General features: G+C 43.2%; 1 protein-coding gene across 2 annotated transcripts in view; it reads right to left on the reverse strand.

Annotated features, from left to right (window-relative positions):
* The window catches only part of PLXNA3 (plexin A3), a 233,310-nt gene that overhangs the window by 20,826 nt on the left and 190,977 nt on the right, over positions 1-21,507 (reverse strand). For both annotated transcript variants that reach the window (XM_073599797.1, XM_073599798.1), the window contains exons 18-25: positions 19,891-20,133; positions 17,636-17,779; positions 16,032-16,266; positions 10,892-11,034; positions 8,375-8,631; positions 6,850-6,916; positions 4,782-4,928; positions 3,261-3,420 (exon numbers count right to left, since the gene is read on the reverse strand). In XM_073599797.1, the coding sequence (XP_073455898.1) occupies positions 3,261-3,420; positions 4,782-4,928; positions 6,850-6,916; positions 8,375-8,631; positions 10,892-11,034; positions 16,032-16,266; positions 17,636-17,779; positions 19,891-20,133 (1,396 nt within the window). The remainder of the gene's footprint in view (positions 1-3,260; positions 3,421-4,781; positions 4,929-6,849; positions 6,917-8,374; positions 8,632-10,891; positions 11,035-16,031; positions 16,267-17,635; positions 17,780-19,890; positions 20,134-21,507) is intronic.

Below are 21,507 nucleotides of genomic sequence, written 5' to 3' on the forward strand. Positions count from 1 at the left end.
CATGGGTACATCAAACACAAATATGACTGCTCCTCTAAACACAGTAACTTCTCAACTCCAGCTCTCAAAGCCAAAATCCAAGAGACTCATTTCACACATTAAACACAAGGGAAAAAAATGGATTTTGGTCCTCATTGTAAAATCCTTTCTTTGGAATCCACTGAGGGCACAGGACGTCTTAAACTTTTGGGATGTCCAAAAGCTAAGGGGCAACAAAGCAAACAACCAATAAAAGTACTAAGAGCCAAGCATTTGTCCAGACCCATTGCAGAAAGTCCTTAGACTCACACCAAGCAAACCACGCCTTCCACATTCAATGACAGACTTTGCAAGAAGTGGACTTCCAAGTCTTGAGCATCATATGAATCAGAGACTTGGGGATGCCACTGTCCCTTAGACTCTGGTCTTCAAATAGCCATGCCATTAAAGCCAGTAACCTAGAAACAGGTTGGTAAACCTGATTCTTGGGATAGCAGATCCAGATGGTCTGGCAGACCCCACAGTGAATCTACACAAAGTCTTACCAGGTTGGTGTACTACATCCACCTGGGTCTTCGTGGAATGTTCTCCATTTTAATCCTGCGTGGCACAAGGTAGAAATTTTAGGGGAGGAAAGACATAGATCAAGGTGTACTGATCCCACAGAGCCACAAGAACATCTCCTGCTTCTGTCAGCAGGTCCAGGGATGTTGATTGGGAGATCAGATTCCTCAGAAGATAATTTTCTTGCACAAAAAGGTACCCCCCCCCCCCCCCCCCAATTTAACAAACTGTTGTCAGGATCCTCCGAGGTGCCCAAGTGGATTTTTCTAAAGACAAAACAAAATTTCCCTACGATGACCAGACATTGCATTGCAAATATTCTCCAAAGGTAACAGCTTCAATGGATGCCATCATGAGCACTAAGATCCTCACACAGAAGCAGGGGTTTGGAGAGCTTCCGACTTGAAGAAACCAGACCTGAAAACAGAGTCTTAAAGGGGAGCTCTAGTCTACAACTACAAATACTTTTAATATAAGGACACTTACTTGTCCCGGGGGTCCCAGCGATGTCACCACCTGAGCCGATTCTTCAATCGGCTTTGGGTGCAGGCGCCAGCATCTTCACTAAGGGAAGCTGTCAGTTTCTTACTGCGCAAGTCGCGCTGTGCTTTCTTAATGGTCCCGCTGTCTTCTGGACATACGCATAGATTGCAGCAGCGATCTTACTCAGAAGTGGAAGCGGGTACCTGTCAAAACCAGGTACCCGCTCCCCCCCCCCCCCCCCCCCCCAAAAAAAAAGGAACACTCGCTTAGAAGTGTCCAGGATCAGCTCCAGATATTCCAAGGAAAGAGTTGGAACCAGTGATAACTTCTTAAGGTTCAGGATCCATCTCAACCTCTGTACTGTCTGTATAGTCAGAAAAACACATTGTCCTCTGGGGATCTTGCTGACTGTTCCAGCAACAGGACATTGCCCAAGTATTTTCACAATGGAAATACCCCAAGAGCACAACATAGCCAACACTGCAGCCAGCACCTTGGTGAACGCTGAAGTTGCAAAAGACAGGCCCAATGGAAATACCACAAACTGGAAGTTCAAAAGCCCTACACAAAAACACAGGTATCCTTGGTGAGATAGGAAGATTGGCACAAGTAAGCAGGCATCGTATATGTCTACTGAAACTAGGAAGAGAAGATAAATATGTCAAAAGCACACCGAGAACTTCTTGAATAAAACTGCCTTTATAAATGTTAACATAGCATGGTTCCTTCATGGCGGGGATATAGATAGATAGATATATATCTATGTTTATCTATATATACATACACACACATTACCATCACTGACAGTCTAATGACCTCATATTAAATTAGAAGTCCATGCTAAAACTAAAATCCCTGCAACTACAGCCACCAATATTCTAACACTAATCTCTCTAGCCCTGAAAAGAAAAAAAATCAGTATTCATACCTTTTGTGCAAGCAATCTGATCCGATCTCCAGCAGTGGAAGCTCTGCAGAGGACACGGCCGACAACGGCTGTGAAATTAATGGGAAGTGACGTCACCCAAAAGTTACTATGGGGCTTCCGTTGAATGACGTGTCCTCTGCACCCGCCTACACAGTGAAGCTCAGTGTGGGATCAGAGCTTCCGCCTCTGGCGATCAGGTTGGATCGCCTGCAGAAAAGGTATGTATACTGATTTTTTCTTTTCAGGGCTAGATAGGTTAGTGTTAGAACGTTGGTGGCTATGTATGCAGGGATTTTATTTTTAGCAAGGACTTCCACTTTAATGCCAACACTACATTAATAAACACAGTTGTTGATATCTAAATTGTTAAATTCTTATTATAACATAAAAGTCCAAAACTATGGTGGTTGTGCACAAAGTATATGATGCGTCTCCCCAAATCTGATGCAGGTACAATGTATAATGACAGGAGATCATGGCGGGGATGAAGCTGCTGTTACTGTGTCACCTGACTGCTGTCAGGCTCTGTGGAGCAACAGGTTTGTGTACAGACCAATGAATGTATGTGGAGTTTAGCCAGCAGGAGGGCAGGGCTTAAGGTTTCCTGTATCCAGGGGCAGGGGGGCATGTCCCTCAGTGCCATTACTGTATCAAAGGCTGTCCAATAAAAAGTGGGTGCCGTTGCAGGCACAGTGCAAAGCCTCCATCACTACACAATATCTTCAGCTTTGGATGCGGCGCTGCATCTTTGCAGGCACACAGCAGGCAGTCAGTAATCACGTCAGTTGCTTGGTGGTTGCCATTGACAACACACTAACATAGATTGGAAGCTGATAGCAACCTGAAAACTAAATAAAACACTCCTTAGTAAGAACATCTGGAGATGACTTAGCAATCTGCTCCTAAGGCGTTTTTTACTGGAGAAGATGATAGCATCATTGGTGCAAGAGTCCAAAACTATTCCAAGAGCCATGAGGATCAAATGTTTCTTACGAGAAAGTTTAGTAGTCAAGCAGTTTAACCAAAGGGCCCTATACATACAACACCAATTCCGTAAAATTTGGGACACTGTAAAATCTACATAAAAACAGAACGCAATGATATGCAAATCTCATAAACCCATATTTTATTCACAATAGTAACCCGTGTAAGAAAACATCATTAATCACGCCTGAGAGTCTGGAGAAAAAAAAAAAAGTGTAAGAGTAAATACTAGCAGTTAGAGCACCTTAAGGACCAGAGCTGGGCACTTTTGCTCTCGCATACAGCACATGGATAAACATTAACGTGAAACCATGACCCTCACCTAAGTCCATATCCTCTGCTTTTGGCCTCTGTGTATAGGGAATCCCTTTGTACACAGCATCCAGAAGCTTGTCCTTCACCTGGGTAATCGTATCGCAGTTGAGAACTTTAACAGGGACCTCTGTGCCATTCTCACTGTCCGGACAGATGCAGCTCAAAGTCTGAGGTGAAAAATAAAAACAGTTAAAGAGAATCAGTCACAAATGGGCTTACTCAATCTGAATTTTAAGTCTTAAATGATTGTGTTATAGTGTTCCTTATCAAAAATGTATAACCCCCACTCTCTTATTTAGGTTTCTTTAAATTAGGCCTGACAGTGTAACTGGAATGTCGTAGGGTTTAAAGGTTACCCAAGGTATGATTGTGGCTGCCCATCAACTGCCCTACTTCACACAATCTGAAACAACATAAAAGATCAGGCAGGAGATAGGCCTGCCAATATCAAAGTTCAGGTGACCCTCCGAGTACCTCCCTTTTGACAGCTCCCATACTTCTATCTGGACATGTTCCATCTAAATTGGTCACAATGCCCAAGTTTGCATGTCTTCATGTGTATTAGTAACATGCACTGTACAGTGTTTTATTTCTAATGGTACCCCAAGGTATGTCAGTGCAGGAAACAACTCCCCTAACCCTTCACACACTACAATCCTGCATGTGACTGCACCTGCTGCTATGCAGTGCATAGATCAAAAATGATTTAGGTACGGTTTTTGTGTGTTGATGTTTGTTGGAGACTAATAGGAAATAAATAGGCCTAGGCAGCACAATGAATATTAAAACATGCACACATAGGAGTAAATGAGTCCTTAGGCACAAGGAGACGTTCACTGTGTTTACTAGTCCATACTTGTATATTTCTTATTCTCTCAGGTTACGTTTAGTTACATATTTTACCCCTTTTCATTACTGGCCACCATATTTTGCGCTTTCCGTTCTTGCTTACATTTTTAAGGTTGCTGTGTAAAAAAAAAAAGTTTCTACTGAAACATCTTATTCTAATCATAACTGCTAGTCAATCACAGAGGACCTTTCTTTAGAGAGAAACAGTGTGTGAAGATATGCATTGGAAGTATATTTATATAAGGTTCAATGTGGGATTTACCACCTTTGGGGCTCCATATACTCTTTGCTATGAGCAGTTGCCTTCTCTAAAAGAAGGGAAGATGGGGGGTTTGTATCAAGCAGGCTTGCAGTACAATTGTGCTGCCTGTCAAAGGCCTTGCCTACTTATCATCATGAAGTAGGCACTCTTGGCAATATGAGAACATTACAAGCATTCCACAAAAGTTGGGCAGTTCAAAAAAATATTTGTTCCAAAAATTGGTAAATGGTTTAGCATGTGTCAATATATTCTTTGCCCATTGCAAGAACAGACAACTTTCTAAATATACACATATCCTTTAGGAGATGTGCAGAGGAGCAGACCGTGAAAGACCTAGGTTCAGAAGACTGCATGCATCATATGGTACAGTGCATCATTATATACTTAGAAATATGTAGACCAACAAAATAGACTGACCAGGACTTTGTAGTCGATCTGTTGCCGGATGAGTTTGTCCTCACTTAGTGAGTAGCGGGCTTCCCCGGTGATGGCATCAATAGGACCTTTCTCCATCTGCTGCTTTATCGCACAGAAGAGCATAAAGAGTGGCTCTCCAGCACATTCCTATAATCAGGAATTACAACCCTGTTACCACCACCTTTTACTTACGTCTGTCACATAACTTGGCTACAAAAGGTCAGTGCAGATGGGAATTAAAGTGATTCATGTTTTTTTTTAAACACCAAATATGTTTCTACTTACCTGCTCTGGTCTTGCACAGATTGACCCTGAACCTCCTCTTCTGGAGCCTCCTGCCAGTGCTGCAAACTCCTCCTCTTTTTGGTGTGCCACCACAGGAAGCCCCCCATTCCCTCCTCTCATGATTTGAGTGACAGCAGCAAGAGCCAATGGCTCCTGATGCTCTCCAAAGCTTGTGAGAGCAGGAGAGAAGAACCGAAGATGGGCACAGCACTGGATCAATACAGGACTTAGGTAAGGAGGGAGGCTAAGGGGGCACTGCTGTTTAAGGGTTTTTTACCTTAATGCAGAAAATGGATTACAGTAAAAAACATTTCGCCTTTACAGCTACTTTAATTTCATTATGGACCTTATTCAAAGGCTGGAACCCCTATTGTGCACATTAGATCTGTCTGAACTACAAATAAGGGAATGGGATTATTGACTTACCTGTGAAATTCCTTTCCTAGTGTAGATCACAAAACACAGGAGGGTTCATTCTTTCACAATTGCAAAGCTTTTGTGTGTATTCTAAGACCCCATACAATTATATTTGTATTTTGTCTTCAGATTTACCAAAACCATGTAGGGCAAGGGCCTTCCTGATTGCATACAAATTTAAACTTTTAATGTTTGACCTCGTATTATATGGTTTTGGTAAATCTAAAGACAAAAATCTGCAGAAAATCTAATAGTGTGCATGGGGTCTAACGGGGGGTAGCGGGGGAGAGCCCTGTATAAACATTGCTTATGTTGATGTAGAGATCTGTCGTGTTTTTTTTCATTTAACCGGTTGAACGTTCACCTTTTCAGAAAAAAATAAAAATGCACATTTTTTGCAGGTAAATAAATGTGCATTTATTATTTTTTGTTGCAAGAGACTGTAAAGCATTGCACCAGCGATCAGCAGATTGCTGATTACATGCAGGTCTCCTGCAGACCTGTCAGTGTAAAGGGTTGCTATACACGGGGAAGCCGATACATGCTAACAGAAAGAATGGATGAACTACCACAGTGCTAACAGCGCCCTGGTAGTTCATTGAAAACTACAAGCCAACAGCCGCAAAGGCTGCCAGACCTTGTAGTTTTCCATCCAAAGAGCGCTGTCAATGAGTGACATGGCTGGGTGGGCGGAGCCCGACAAACACCTTTTTACAAAAATGTTGACACCTAGCGGGTGGAGAAGATCCCCCACTAGCTGGCACAGTGAGGGAGCGGGAGGTGCGGGGGCTGGTGCATTCATAACATGTTACCTATTACACCCTGACTATGGGTATAATATGTTATGAAAGGTGAACTTCTCTTTTAATGTCCATATTCCTCCTAGGAAAGGGACAGGCCTAACACCCAGTGGCCCCCAATGACCAATAAGACCTTTTCCAGGATGTCACATGCTTGTAGTGTAAACAAAAGCCTACCGGTGACACCATCCTGCTTTTGTTATAAACCATTAGCTATTGCACTCTGTGTGATCTGATCCATCAGAAGAATAGCAGTAAGTATCAACAGTATCAAGTAAAAAAAAAGCACATTTACAAAAAAAAAAAAAAAACAGAAAAAAAAAAAGTAGTGTCCGATTATAGTCGTTTCATGTGGATATTATGTTGGAAATTTGGGTTTTCAAGATGTCAACTTGTCCTGCTAAGGTGGCGGAACTAGGGGGAGGGGTTAGGGATAACAAAACAGAAGAAGAGAATGGAGGATGGAGGTGGACGTGACTAAGAGTGCCCCCTACAAAGGAATTGTTAAAGGGGATAGTAGCATATGTGACATGGAAATATCTGCATGGAGCTTCTGATCTGCTTACCTTCAGAAACTTGTATAGTAGAAAAGTGAACCAGTTTGTTAACATTTTCTCAGCCACTGACTCCGTCCTGCAGGGAGACAAAATTATACAATAAATGCACTAGTGATTTTTAAACTTTTTTTTGAAAGTTTTTATGAAAATGTGCATATAAAAATTCTCAGCACATTTGATGACCTGACAAATGTCATTTAAAAGTACTTCAAAATTAAGTTTTAACATTTGATTTTGGAATGAACAGACTCATCATTTGAGAAAAACAATTAGATTTATGGCATTTTTTATAAATTTTTCTTTTTTTACTAGTAATGGTGGTGATCAGCGATTTTTAGCGGGGCTGCGACATTGCGGCAGACAGATCGGAAATTTTTACACTTTTTTGGGACCAATGACATTATTACAGCAATCAGAGCTAAAAATAGCCACTGATCACTGTATAAATGTGGCTGTCAGGGAAGGGGTTAACACTAGAGGGCAATCAAGGGGTTAAGTGTTCCCTAAGGAGGTGTTTCTAACTGTGGGGGAATGGGACTGACAGGGAGTAGACAGAGATTTCTGTTCTTGATCACTAGGAACAGATGATCTCTCTCTACTCCCCTGACAGTAAGAGGATCTGTTTGTTTACATTGACAGATCGCCGTTCTGGCTCTCTGTGGAGTGATCGCAGGTGGCCGGTGGAAGTCACGGCCGCCGGGCTCGTGTCTGCAATAGCTTTTAAAGGACCAGTACAGCAATTCGCGCAGCCGAGCTATCCTGCCGCAGTATAACTGCGGCGGCTGGTCGGCTACCGGTTAAAGTGGATGTTAACCCAATTCATGAAATTTGACCTGGGTACATATATCTGTACGGCATGAAATTTGACCTGGGTACATATACCTGTAGGGTTTACTTATCGCTCTCCAAAGCCCTGAGTCCTGTGTCTTTCTGCTGCTTCGTTCTGTTATCAGCATAACTTCTGACAAGTTATCCGATACAGGAGATAAAAGCAGCTGGACATTTGTGTCAGGGTGGGTGCTATAAAATAGATTAGCAGAGAGCTCGTCTATTCACAGCACAGCTCTGCATGTTTCTTTCTTCCTCTGCCTATGTGGAGGAGGGGTGTGCGCCTTTCCTCCAATCAGCTGTCACACAGTGTATGCCGAGACTTCCCTCCCACTGCTGGAAGAGGAAGTAAAAACTAACACGATGTGCACTTTCTAAAGAATGTAGAAAGCTGAAGACAGCACATATACAGGTAAAACTTATGTAGGGAGATTTGTTTCATCTCTGTGTATCAGAGATGTGTATCTGTGTCCTTGTAATCTCAAGCACATGAAAACACAGGCAGCAATAAAGTGTTCCACTCCCCATTTATAAAGTGTTCATATTCAGAAGATCTGTCTTGGTGAGCACTGTAAGCAGGAAAGCAAATGAGTGGAAATAAAAAGCAGATAAAACTTAAATTCTGCTCCCCCTATCCAAATCAGACAAAATGTTTTGGGGTTTCCATTTAAACGGCCACGTTTATGGACTGGTACTTTTGTCTCACCTGCGTAGCAGTAATTTAGGATGGTTCTTGCTCTCCAGGTTCTTCTCAATGAGGTCACTCAACAGCTGTTTCAGAACCACTGTTGCATATTCCATGCGACCCTGCAGTGACACCATGGTCAAGGAGGCCACGTTACCGCGGTCCCGCATGGAGAAGCTGCGCTGGGTTTCCAGCGTATGTATAAAAGTCAACAAGAATGTTTTGTTGTTCAGGAGCTGTCCAAACAGTCTCAGGGCTTTTTCCACATTTGGAGGCATCTGGAGAGAGCAAAAATAATGCATAATAATAAGTATCTGTTCAAAGTAAAAGAAATTTTAAACCTTCAATTTTGTTTTTTTTAAATAACAAGCCTGCTCTGTGGAATGGTTTTGCACAGAGCAGCACTGATTATCCTCTTCTGGGGTCCCTTGCCGGCGCTCCTGGCTCCTCCTGCCTTCTGAGCACCCCCCATCCCCAGCAAGCCACTTGGGGAGGGGAAGGAGAGTACTCCTGTGGGCTTGCTCCAGAGCCCTACTGGCTGTTTCCATAGACTACCTCGTTATAGGATTTAAAGGACAGCAGCAGAAGCCAATGGCTCCTGCTTCTATCAATCAATGGAGGAGTGAGAGGAGAGACACGCTGCTCTTGTGCACAGCACTGGATTGGAATCAGGCTCAGGTAAGTATAAGGGGGACACCATAAAAAATAAGTTGACCTTTTAAAAAAAAAATTAAAAAAATGTACATTTTTAGCAGGTAAAAAAAAAAAAAATTGCATTTACCCTTTTTTTTCCTTGGGAGCCTGTAAAGCTCTTGCAGACTGACAGTACACTGTCTATCCATACCTCTGATACGGGCAGGCAGTTGTGAAAGTACAGGAAGCTGAATGGACTACAAGAGCTCTCACTGCGCCCTTGCAGTTCATTGAGAACTACAAGCCATTAGTTCATTCCTCCACAGAACTCTGTGAATGAATGGCGGAGACCTGCAAAACCACACCTTTTTCAAATTGTGACAGTGGGTGCAGGGATAGGGTCCCCCTCCTACTGTCACAGGGAGGGGGCAGATCGAGCAGGTGAGGTGGTGGATGCTCAACATGTTACAACCTAAATACGGATGTAACATGTTGAGAAAGGTGAACTTATCCTAGAAAGCATTAAGATAAAAAACCTTGAGGCTTTAGAACCACTAACTTCAGAATTCAAAATTTGAATTTCAAATAAAATAAAACTATAAAGTTCTCCAGGAATGATCTATATTGCATATTTGCATGAATCCAGCCTAGCAAAAAGTATGCATGCATAACTCATACCTGATGCAGTGCTGGGGTAGGTGAAAATCACTGTAGAAGTTGGTGCTACTACACTGATAGCCGTGATCTTCCAAGTCAAACTTCGCCTCCGCACACATAGCACAGGTGATTGGACACTGCCGTCATTCACCAAACACCTTGTTTTTTTTTTTCAATGAATAAAAGGTGTCATCTGATTTGAGGAGTTGGAGAGTAAGGCCGATGACATCATGATCTCCATCTTGTTCAGAGAATGCCTTGTATTCATTGAAAAAAATACAAAGCTTTCTATGAATGGCAGCAGTGTTAACTGAACATCCCCGTGTATTCAGTGTGCAGAGGGAAGGCCGGTCACACAGAAGCCCAGCAGGACTCAAAATATTGCAGCGATCACTGTAGTAGCACAACTGCTACAGTGATTTTTAGTTTCCCCAGCAGCCAATCGGATACGGAATAGGAAAACTTACAGTGTGATAAGCTGGAGCAGTGTAATTAATCAATACAGGTCATTCCTGAAGCTCAGCTTTAAGAGCAAAATATGATTACCTGATAATAAATGTAAAGCAATTCAAACAAAAAAAAAAAAGTTCAAGACTAAACCCTGTCCCTCTTCTGTTTTTCCTGTCACTCAGTTAATAAATGTTATGCCAGTCCACAAAAGCCATAGAACAAGTTTAATGCTGGGAGAAGAGGGGCTTAAAGCAGAAATACATTATCCAATCCTTTACAGCAAGGAAAGCCTCTTTGATTTGCAGCTGCCATTGAGCTGCACATGTGATCTGTTATGACACCAGCCATTTCATGGCTTGACTGTTCACTTCAGTTGAGAGCACAAGCAACTGTGACATGTCTGGAAAGTTACGGTTTTGAGAAACAGTTAAATTGATTTATTTAGTTCTGCTTTATTCTTGACTTGGGCAGGAGACGGGGCCCCTTGCAGTAACTATGTATAATTTCACAACTGACAGGTCTTTAATAGGACAATGCCGTTTTACTAACTGCTAACTTGTGATTCATTTAGAAAGAGTTATAGGAATGATTCACCATACTAAAAAAAAAAAAGTCAGTTTGTGGTATCAAATTGATTGATGTATACAATAAACTTTGTAACATTGTATACTTTCACTAGGATAAAGTTTCATTGTGTAACTTTCACACTGTGAACCAATGGTTGTGCAGCTGTGAACCAATGGTTGTGCAGCTGTGAGTCAGGCCCCACCTCCTCCATCACTGTTGAGAATTACTCACATCCAGTTCCTTTAGCACAGGGTGATCTTCAATTCCTGGGAACAGCACACGCATCGCATAGGTCTTATATTCCAGGAATGGGATCTTCACGCCATCCATATTGTTAGTCAGCTCATTAATGTCCGTTTGGAGCTCTGCAAAAGCTGTAAAATGAAATAAATAAAAACACACATTCGAGGCCACATGGCACATATAAAAAATTGTAGCTACTGTTGAATTTAAAAGGTACGTCAAACAAAACACAAACATCGCTATACACTATATAATCAATACTAGTAACCTGAAATACATATGCAAAACTATTTATTCCCTGAGATCTTTACCAGGGTATCTACAGAGCATGTGCGATCATCTGAGATTTAGAGGCAGTATAACAAAGAATTCAGGAAAAGAGACTGTCTTTTTATTGAATAGTATGTACCTGAGGAAGAACTCTGGTCTAATAAAATGAGCAAGTTATAAAAATGAAATCACTATACCTCAGCCATACAATCACTTTCTATCCTCACTGTGAGGGTGCAGCTAATGAATACGTCACAATAAAACATATAATACCCTCACAAACTATGGGCACTATGTTTGAGCAGCATTTTAAGTGCTGGTTGCTCTGGTTCACTTTGATGCTGGCCATGCATGCATCACCAGCTGTCAGAATTCAATAGGCTGCAGAAGGAGATTTGTCCATCAGCGCTGTCAGCATTGATGGAGTAATCTGTTCGCTTTCTTTCCTTCAGCCCGCAGATGGAAGAAGTCTATGTGCCTTTGTGTCTGTTTCTAATCTGTTACATCATAGAACTATGACCTTGTATTACATAATGGAGCTAAGCTTAGGTCTCCCCATCTGTAAGCTATGGAGAAGGAGTGGTCAAACACTGGACAAAAGTGTGAAATGCTCAAGTGCTCCTGAGAATTAGACAAACACTCCATAAAAATTTCTGTACAAAAAAGCACTGTATTCATTCTTACAATGTGATAAGGACATTTTAGATAAAGCTACAGTTCATTTCTAATGGTATTTGTGTAAAAAAAAAAAGGCAGATTAGTCCTGTGTTGGCTGTCTGGCTTTGGTTTTCCCTCCACCTGTAGGAAGCCGTCGCTCATCGCCGCTCCTGACTTTTAGCATAACCTTGGTATGCTGGAATGGGCAGCTGTTAATGTCTGTAGGGAGGGCTGTGTTATCATAACCAATGAAGCTTCCAACTGCTAATGAAATTCTCAAGGGTATGGCTGTATCATTGCTAAAATTCTAACAGTTCAGCGGGGAGGGGACATCACCAATCCTAGATGAGATTTCTGCGGCCAGCGGTGAAAATGTAGTGGGATGTAAGAGGTTGCATACACTAATTGTATATACAAAGTAAAGGACTGTTAGAATTAGGGTTGTGTGGCAGGAGATAGAACTGTGGTTTTGCAGCTCTAGGGTTAATAGGTTTAGTTTACATCAGTGGTCTCCGAACTGCGGCCCAGGGGCCGGATTCAGTCCTTTGCTTGCCTTTATCCAGCCCTTGGGGCAGTATTCCTTCCAATGACACAGCATTATTCCTCCCAGTGATACCAATGATTTTGCACTACTGCTCCCATGGATACCAATGATGGGACACTACTCCTCCCCGAATACTAAACATGGGGCACTATTCCTCCCAGTGATACCAATGATGGGACCCAACTCCTCCCCGAATACTAAACTTGGGGCACTGTTCCTCCCACTGATATCAATGATGGGACACAACACATCCCTGAATACTAAACTTGGGCACTGTTCCTCCCAGTGATACCAATGATGGGCCCAACTCCTCCCCAAATACTAAACATGGGGCACTGTTCCTTCCACTGGTCTCAATGATGAGACACTACTCCTCCCTGAATACTAAACTTGGGGCACTATTCCTCCCAGTAATACCAATGATGGGACCTAACTCCTCCCCTAATACTAAACATGGGGCACTATTCCTCTCAGTGACACCAGGGCATTTTCTATTCCCCCTGGCCACAATCCAGCCTAGAGTTGCCACCTCATCCCTTTAAGCCTGAACACACATGAATTACACAGGGTGTGAGGCTAAATGAATGCAGATAGTGCACTAAGTGAGTTTAATTACCACCTTAATCATCCACAGAACCTGTGTAATTAATGTAATGTATTAGGTTTTAAAGGGACAAGGTGGCAACCCTAATCCAGCCCCCCTAAGGTCTGAACGACAGTAAAGTGGCCCTTTGTTTAGAACGTTCGGAGACCCCTGGTTTACATCATGGACACAATGTTCATGAAGCTTGTATGTTGCGCTTGTGTTTTAGAGTGATGTTGAAACCTAGTACCTGCATTATATCAGGGACGTGGGGTACAGGCCACTGAACGCCAATGTTATGGTAGCGTTGACCACCAACATTTAGGGCACACTCACCACTGACATCAGTGTCTCCCACTCCAGCCCCTCCAAAACACTTTTTGCATTAAATGGTCAGCTTTTTTCTGCACACTGTGCCAGACTTTCTCTGCTTCCAAGACACCATTGGCCATGTAATGCTTTATACAGATCACAGCTTTCACCACTTCTGTACGCAACTGATCTGTCCTTAATTAAAGGAAACCTGTATATGCTTGTTTCCAGCTGTCTCTGGGTTCAATAATTATTTGGTCACTGACCTGTATTAAGCATGCTGCAAGTGAAGTATGAACTCCTGATTACACATTGGTTCAGGGTCAGTGACTTACGGTATTAACCCAGATTAACACAGATATAGCTGATTTCAAATTTCAATCCTAAAAAGTTTCATTTATTGCTCACACAGGAGGTCCTGTGCACAGAGCAATGACAAACTGCCAATGGAGCACAATGCAGCCCTGAACAATCTCAAACATATTCTAGCTAAACAAAACATAAAAGAATGTGAGAATTTTCTGCTGTAAAATGGCAGCGTTTACCCCATAAGTGCAGTCAATGGATTGTGATCTGTTGTTGTGACTTTGCAGCATTTACTAAGTGACAGCTCAGTAGCATTAATCACTTGCCCATCCTCTAATCTTCCATTTACCCCTAATAGTATGCGCTGCCCTTCCCCCACTTCTTGCTATATAGCCACTGCAGCAGCAGTGTAAAGATTTATTGATCAAGATAAGAGAAAAAGCACCAAGATGAGGCATTCTCAGCATGAGGTCATCTGCATTCTTTTAACCCCTCAACTGCCACCAGGCTGCAGGTATTCATGTGGAGGCAACTGTGATTTGAGGCATCCCATATCTTCCAGCTACCAAGGCACTACAAGTTCCAGAACTCCTACCAGCAAGCAGTTGTTCAGCTATGATACGACCGGTTATTCCTCAAAAAGTATACTACTATCTCCTGTTTAGTTTTGCTGAAAACTGATCAAAATCACCATGCTAATACCGCTTTGTTTTAGAGGAAGTTTATTATGATATCAATTTAATACATAATCTTATTTAGGTGAGTTTAATAACCGCACGTAGCAGCAGATGTATATGCCTGTAACCAATTTAGGTTCTTCTGCCTAATTAGCAGTAAGTTTGCTTTACGTCTCCTCTTTTCTAAGTGCAAGTCTACGATCAGAGCTCTGGTAACAGTACATTACTGCTGAATGGTACAAACAGCCACTAGGGGGAGAAGCTACAGGAATAAACAAAAAACGTGCTGCATTTTTTTTCCGAAAAACATATCTGGGGCAGTGGCCATAATACATATTGCATAGCCAAGAGATTTTTTTTTAATTTTTTTTTTTTTTTAATAAGATTTGGATACAGTGCGTGAGTGATTAGAGCCACTGTCAGCTGCACTTGAAGGATCACTATTTGTCCTTTTCGGCACCAGAACATTTTTCTTGTGCAGCTCAGAGTACAATCCATGTGTGCTGGGATAAATTAACTCCTGTACATGGGCAGGAGTGACATCACCCCACTCTGGCCATACAACCAAAGACCCATCAACCAGAAGCCAGGGCAGAGGAGGACAGAGCAGCTGAGGGACCTTGTGGATGTCAGACTGTTGGTGGGGAGGTAAAGATTTGTGGACTTTAGTTGCACTTAAAAGAGGTATGGGATTGGTCTTTATTTTTGAATCATACTTGCCTTGCTGGATGCAGCAATCGGTCTGATGCTGCATCTGACCCCCCGCAACCTCGAACACTGAGAACCGAGCGATCAAATACCGTCGATCGCTGGGTTCTCACAGCTCCCTGAGCAGAGAGCTAGTGACTGAGTCACTGGAGTGCTGGGCTGTGGAGGGGGCGGGAGCGGCCTGTTCAGGCTCTCTGAGAGCCTGAGTCGGGTGCTGGTCCAGGCATGTGGGCGGATCATGTCTTCATTGTCACGATCTTGCCCGAGCCTGGACCGTCTCTGTGATTGCCGACAGCGAGTCACAGGAGTACAGAACGTACTGTGCTTCTTGTTTAAATACCATTTGGATAGTTTTTGACCAGGTTTGCAGGATTAAATCAAAGTTTACATATTTAAGTTGATCAGTGTACGGAGCAACCAAGAGACTCAAATGAGATCTCAAGTCACAGTGTTAATTTTGTATTAAGAAAGATTGTCACTAAATTTAAACACTATTAGTTTTAAAAATATTTTTTTGGTTTGCCATGTGCTTCATGTTGTACCTGTACCCACTACTTAGTGCTTTAAAAAAAAATGCAACAGTGCCTGAACTTACTGCTCTGGGTTCTGCCATACATAAAACTGTTACTAGTGTCTCCTTGTGGTGAACACCACTGAAAGAGGCAGCGTTTCAAATGCCTACATGAAAGATCGAATGTGTGAATAGGTACTCTGGAGTTTCAGCTTTTCAGAGGGGCTGATGCTGTGAAGCATTGTAGTTGGACATGCACACTTGTAGTCTTTTCTTGCTGTGCTTTTAAAGGCAATCAAAAAGCATACTGCAGTGTAGCCATCTATTATTTTTGACTGAGGTTAAAATTCAGTAATTGCTTTCATGACATTGTTTTTTCCAGAAATGTTTGATATTGAAAGTGATTGAACTGAAGGAGGTGAAGTTCACGTTGCACTAATCAATTGTTTCAGCCATTTAACCAAATAAAATGATTGGGCTGAATAGTTGATCACATGAAAAGTCCATCAAATGAAAGATCAACATGTGTATGGCCAACATTAGTTTATTTTAAAGCCTACCTTCTTTACATTCCAAAGCAACCCGTGACTCCAGATTATCCATCTGCATTTGGAGGCGTTTCAGGGTGCGGTCGGCATCCCGTGTTTTCCTCTTATAGGCAATGAGAACGGCAATGATAGCAAGCAGCAGCAATCCACCCCCAGCGCCAATCCCCACTATGGCTGGCAGGGTGAGGGAGCTGTCGGAGTAGATCCGGAGACTTCCTGGAGAAAATTCCATCCCTCCGACAAGAATCTAAAGACAAGAAAAACAGATTTTTGAAGAACTGCCTGGGAGGGAGAGGGTGCTCATTTACCAGCCAAGGCTGAAGAAGCCAGCCCAGCAGAGGGTATGGGTAAAATTGGAGAGCCTAATTGCCATTTTGGATAAAAAATATGGTAGGGGTTGGGCACCAAATTTGTCTAAAGACTAAAGCTTGTCATGCATTATGCATACCTTCCAACCGTCCCTGATTCGCTGGGACCATCCCGGAAATTGATGTATGATCCGGAGTCCCGGCGAATCAGGTCCTGTATTGGAATCGGAATCTGGAAAATTCCGGCACTGGACTCCAGTGACGCTAGCTGCCCGCTGGTAAGAGAAGCTAAGGATGGGAGTGCTGTGCAGGATGGATGAAGACGGGAGAACAGCAGCGAGAATAGTTTCAGTGTATAGAGCCGTGTCCGCTCAGCTCCCCCTTCTTTCACTTATGAGTACACCCTGGCTCTCAAAAACCTGCCACACACTAATCCTGCCGCCGCCCCCCCCCCCCACCCAACACTGTCCGGTCATGAGAAAGAGAGCCCGGGGCCCAGGGAACATGAGAGCTTTGCTGGACAGGGAGAGCCGCCTGCAGAACCTGAGGATATGGTGGACAAAGGGACTGGACTGTAACACCACCAAAAAAGATGAAAAGATGAAGAGGCTCAGCAGTTAAGAGGCAGCTGTGTGCACCGGGAGGAGGGCTGGGATATGGCAACACATGCACAGAGAGCACCTCTGTGTATTGCATAGACTAGACATCACTGACACTACTGCCAGACCCTGATGTAAAGGGGAACACTGCAGATCATGATTTAAGGGGGAATGATGAAGACTCTCATGTAACGGAGGAGGGGGGCTCTGATTTCTCAGGATTTGATGTATGACCTACAGCCCCAATGAATCAAGGCAGGGTCCCAGAATGGATATGAAATCCATCCCCCCCCTTCACCCACCCCAGCACAATTCTTCTGCCCTCCCAAAGCACCCCCCTAGCACATATCCTCTCCCCTCCAAATCAAAGAGATGCTGGCTGCCACAGGGGGGTGACCCCAGCCACCCTGCAAGAGATGTGGTGCAATTTTCCATATAAATGCCCCCCTGTCCAGGCAAGTTAGTGGAGCGGCTCCAGAACACAGGGCTGGTTCACACCATGAATCGCATAGGAACATGCTGTGGGTTCTGTGTGATTCACATGTCACCCGGGTGAAGTGCGATTTCAGCCCATTATTTTGAATATATTCATTCAGCATATTTAAGGGTAGATCTCTAAGGTGTAGAATCAACTGTCTTATCAAACATCTGCTTCTTTAGTACGTATACCCCACAGTGCCAGGTTATCGAATTTCAGATGTTAACTTACAGTCACGCGATGTTCTCCTGTCTGGCTGGGAGAATCACACAGCAGCTGAGTGTCTGACACAGTAAGTGCACACGGTTCATCCCCGATCAGTACGGTGTAGTTCAGCTTTGCTCCTCCAGGGGCAGCAGGCTGCAGATTTCTTCCCTAGATTAAAAAAAATGTGTCAAAAAACCCCCCCCAAAAAAACAAAAACAAACTACCCAGGGTAGCAGTAGTGAAAAAGGTAAGACGTTTCAAAAAGGAAAGGTACTACTATCAAAAAAAATAACAAATTAAAGCGGAGGTCCGCTGAAAAAAAAAATATTAAAAGCCAGCAGCTACAAATACTGCAGCTGCTGACTTTTAATATATGGACACTTACCAGTCCAGGGAGCCCGCGATGTCGGCAGCCGAAGCCGATCCGTCCTTCGGCTCTCGGCTGCTGCCGCCGCCATCCTCAGTAAGGGAAAAAGGAAGTGAAGCCGTGCGGCTTCACTTCCTGGTTCCCTACTGCGCATGCGCGAGTCACGCTGCGCGTCCTATCTGGTCCCTGCTGTGTTCTGTGTCTCACAGAATACAGCAGTGGAGGAGAGTGTAGGTGCTGGAAGTGGCGTAGGTCACCGCAAGTGCCGTGGTGATCTATGCTAGGAAGTGGGAGCAAATACCTGTATTAGACAGGTATCTGTTTCCTCCTCCCCCCTGAAAGGTGCCAAATGTGACACCGGAGGGGGGGAGGAATCCAAAAAGTGGAAGTTCCATTTTTGGGTGGAACTCCATTTTAAAGCGGAGTTACTCCCAAAAGTAGAACTTCCGCTCATCTGATCCCCCCCCCCCCTCCGGTGCCACACTTGGCACCTTTCGGGGGGGGGGAAATACCTGTCTTTCACAGGTATCCTGTCCCCACTTTCCAGGAGCCCGCACCACGGCCCTTATGTCACAGCTCGGCTCCCTCCTCCTTCCCCCGCCGCCGGGCCAATAGGAGAGAGAAGTGGAGCCTCGCACATGCGCAGTAGAGTTCCTGTCGTTAAGGGGTAAGGCTACACTGTAGGGTTTACGTACCCGCAATGGCGGCAGCAGCACCCGACAGCTGATGGAAACATCAGCTGCGGGTGCCAACATCGCTGGACTCCAGGATAGGTAAGTGTCCTATTATTAATGTATAGCTGCTGGCTTTTAATTTTTGAAGCGGTGGGTGGACCTCCTCTTTAAGATTAAGGGAAACCTATAGTGAGAAATATATGACATGCCATTGATCAGCTACTTCTTAGAATGACAACTAGCTGGCAATTGTGCCATTTCTCTGGCAAAACAAAAATGGCAACTGCCCCAATTTATGACTAGATTTTAGAGTAAGATAGAGTAAGGTACACATAGAAGGGCTTTGCAGAGAGCAAACAAAACAACATGCATTTCCTAGCACACTTATTTGTTAGCCTCAAGTCAATGTGAATGGAACAGGGCTAATGACCCTCTCCCTGCCTCCATGTGAACATGCTGGTGCCCACACAGCAAACTACCAAGCACCAGTGCAGTCCAATGGTAAGAGCGAGGAGTAAATCGTAAGCCCCACACGTTCAATTTTCTCCTTGTGACTTAATATAGTGGTGGGGGAGCAAGGCAAAGTAGAGTATGGGTTGCAAAAGCATAGGTCCACTAGAAGTTTGAACTTAGGAGGGTAAAGCTTCATTATTATGCATCAGATAGTTAAAGAGTTTGTCAAGCCAAAAACCTTTTTTCATTTTGGATAGAGTGGAGCAGGAAAAAAAGCCCTGTCTGGTTTTTATTATCTGGGGCTCCATTAAAGAGAATATCACACTTGCTGAGAGTTGCTAGAAAAATCTTCAACACAGAAAAAAAAATATAACACGTATGTCCCACTCTAATTAATACACATTTTTATTTCTCTATTACTGTTTGAAAGTTTACCTTACTTCCTGCCTAGTAACACATCCTCAGCAGGACAGGAAGTGAGGGAAAAACCAACAGTCTTAGATAGTAGTAAAAACCCGACATGGGTTCTAACCTTTTCCCACTCTATCCAAAAACTATAAAACAAGTCTATGCTTTGCACACAACTTAAGTGGAATCAGTGTGTGACAAAGTCAGAACAAACTAATTAAGTCATTTTATACATATACCATACTTCACAAAGGAATATACCAAGTGAGAACAAGTGACACCATATACATTACTGTCTCATCTATTCGGTCTCTTTCAACACTTTTTTTTTTAGATTAACTTTAGGTTTAAATGCATGTTGCTTTTATTTTCAATACCTTGAGGATGACATGTGAGCCTGGCTTTATCTCCAGAGTGCCACCAGGTCCAAAGGGCTCCACCACAGGGTTGGGGTAGTAAGTAAATGTGGTGAAGTTCAAGGTAAGCAGGCTTGTTACATTGTCCAAGACAAAACCAAACTCATCTGGCTGAACACCATCCTCTGGAAAAGCCTCTCCATTAGAGGGGTAGATTCCCGGAGCCTTGCAGAACATCAGTGTGTCATTAAGGATTTGGCATGTCTAAAAAGTATAGTAAAAGTCAGGGTTAGAACCAATCATATATTTTCTGGGAGTGATGAACTTATTGGAACACTGGTTTCAGTATTTTATGACAAGATTTTCACATCTGTACTTCATTGATATTACATATTCAACATCATAGCTTGTATACAGTTTTGCAATTCCTCCCTCTAAGGACCACCAGTATGTCAAAGAATTCAGCGGGCTACAAGAAACTGAGCAATCTGGAGTGTCTAGAGTTCTTAAAGTAGAGAGCAAAGGTTTAAAGCAGACCTTCAGGAGATCCAGGAGGATCTGGGCGATGGCAAAAAAAAAAAAAAAAAAAAAATATATAAAAAAAAAAAAGTTACCAGCCTGGTATAACCCCTTCTACTTCCAACATACCCAAGTTTGGTGGCAAACCAGTAACAAAAACAGGATTACAGACAGGAGCGAGACCCGTGTACCTCAATGATCTACAAGAAATGTATTTTATGGCAATTGCAAAAATCCAATTTTCTTTCTTTCTTTTTTGACATCAAAAAGCAGTCCAACTGGGGGATGGTCAAAGGCAAAAAAACCTGGTGTCTGAAGCTGGAATCAGAAGAGGGCTGAACATTCCCCTGGTAATACTTGGAGAATGTGTGAATAAAATACTAGATGGGAGCCTTACAAATCTGGGAAACCATAGTCTAAAGTCAAAAAAACCCAAGAAACACTACGTTTTAGTAGAGTGCGCCTTAACAGGAAAGGATGGATCCCAATCCCTAAAGCAATAAACTTGAAAGATGATCTGTCTAAGACACTGAAAAAAGGTAGTGGGATGAGAAACTGAATCCTCTTTACCGGGACCATCAGGACTGACAAAGTCAGACTTACTAATGGAAGCAGTGGCTGCAAGTTAGGCACAAACAGCAGAAACTACATCCAAGCAATGCAGGGAGCTGCTCTTCTGATGAATTGAAGCCAGGCCAGAGGGATGGAAGTACAATGTTCCTTTTGAAGGACTGAAGCCAGGACATAATGTCATGGTTGAGGTGACAGGCTAAAACCACCTTAGGAAGAAAGGAGGATCTAAGACTCAACACCAGGAAGGTTTTTTTCAATTTTCTCTTTTTTCAGCTCAGGCACATGCTCTACATAGATGGACAACAACAAATGCAACATGCATAAAAATTATTGCGGCGCTGAAAAGTTCAAAAATGAAATTGAAGAGTGGGAGGAATCCAATCACCAAATATATTGTGCAGATGTAGAAAGATTCACTCGTCACCACGTGGTAATGTAGTCTGCTTACCAGAAGGTGTTAAGGATTAGGCATAGATGATAAATTCTCAATAGCATCCAGCAAATCCAGCCCACTGGAACCCCTCATCAGACCACAACATCCGTGGG

Source organism: Aquarana catesbeiana, linkage group LG09, assembly GCF_042186555.1.
Source record: "Aquarana catesbeiana isolate 2022-GZ linkage group LG09, ASM4218655v1, whole genome shotgun sequence".
Lineage (NCBI taxonomy): Eukaryota > Metazoa > Chordata > Amphibia > Anura > Ranidae > Aquarana > Aquarana catesbeiana.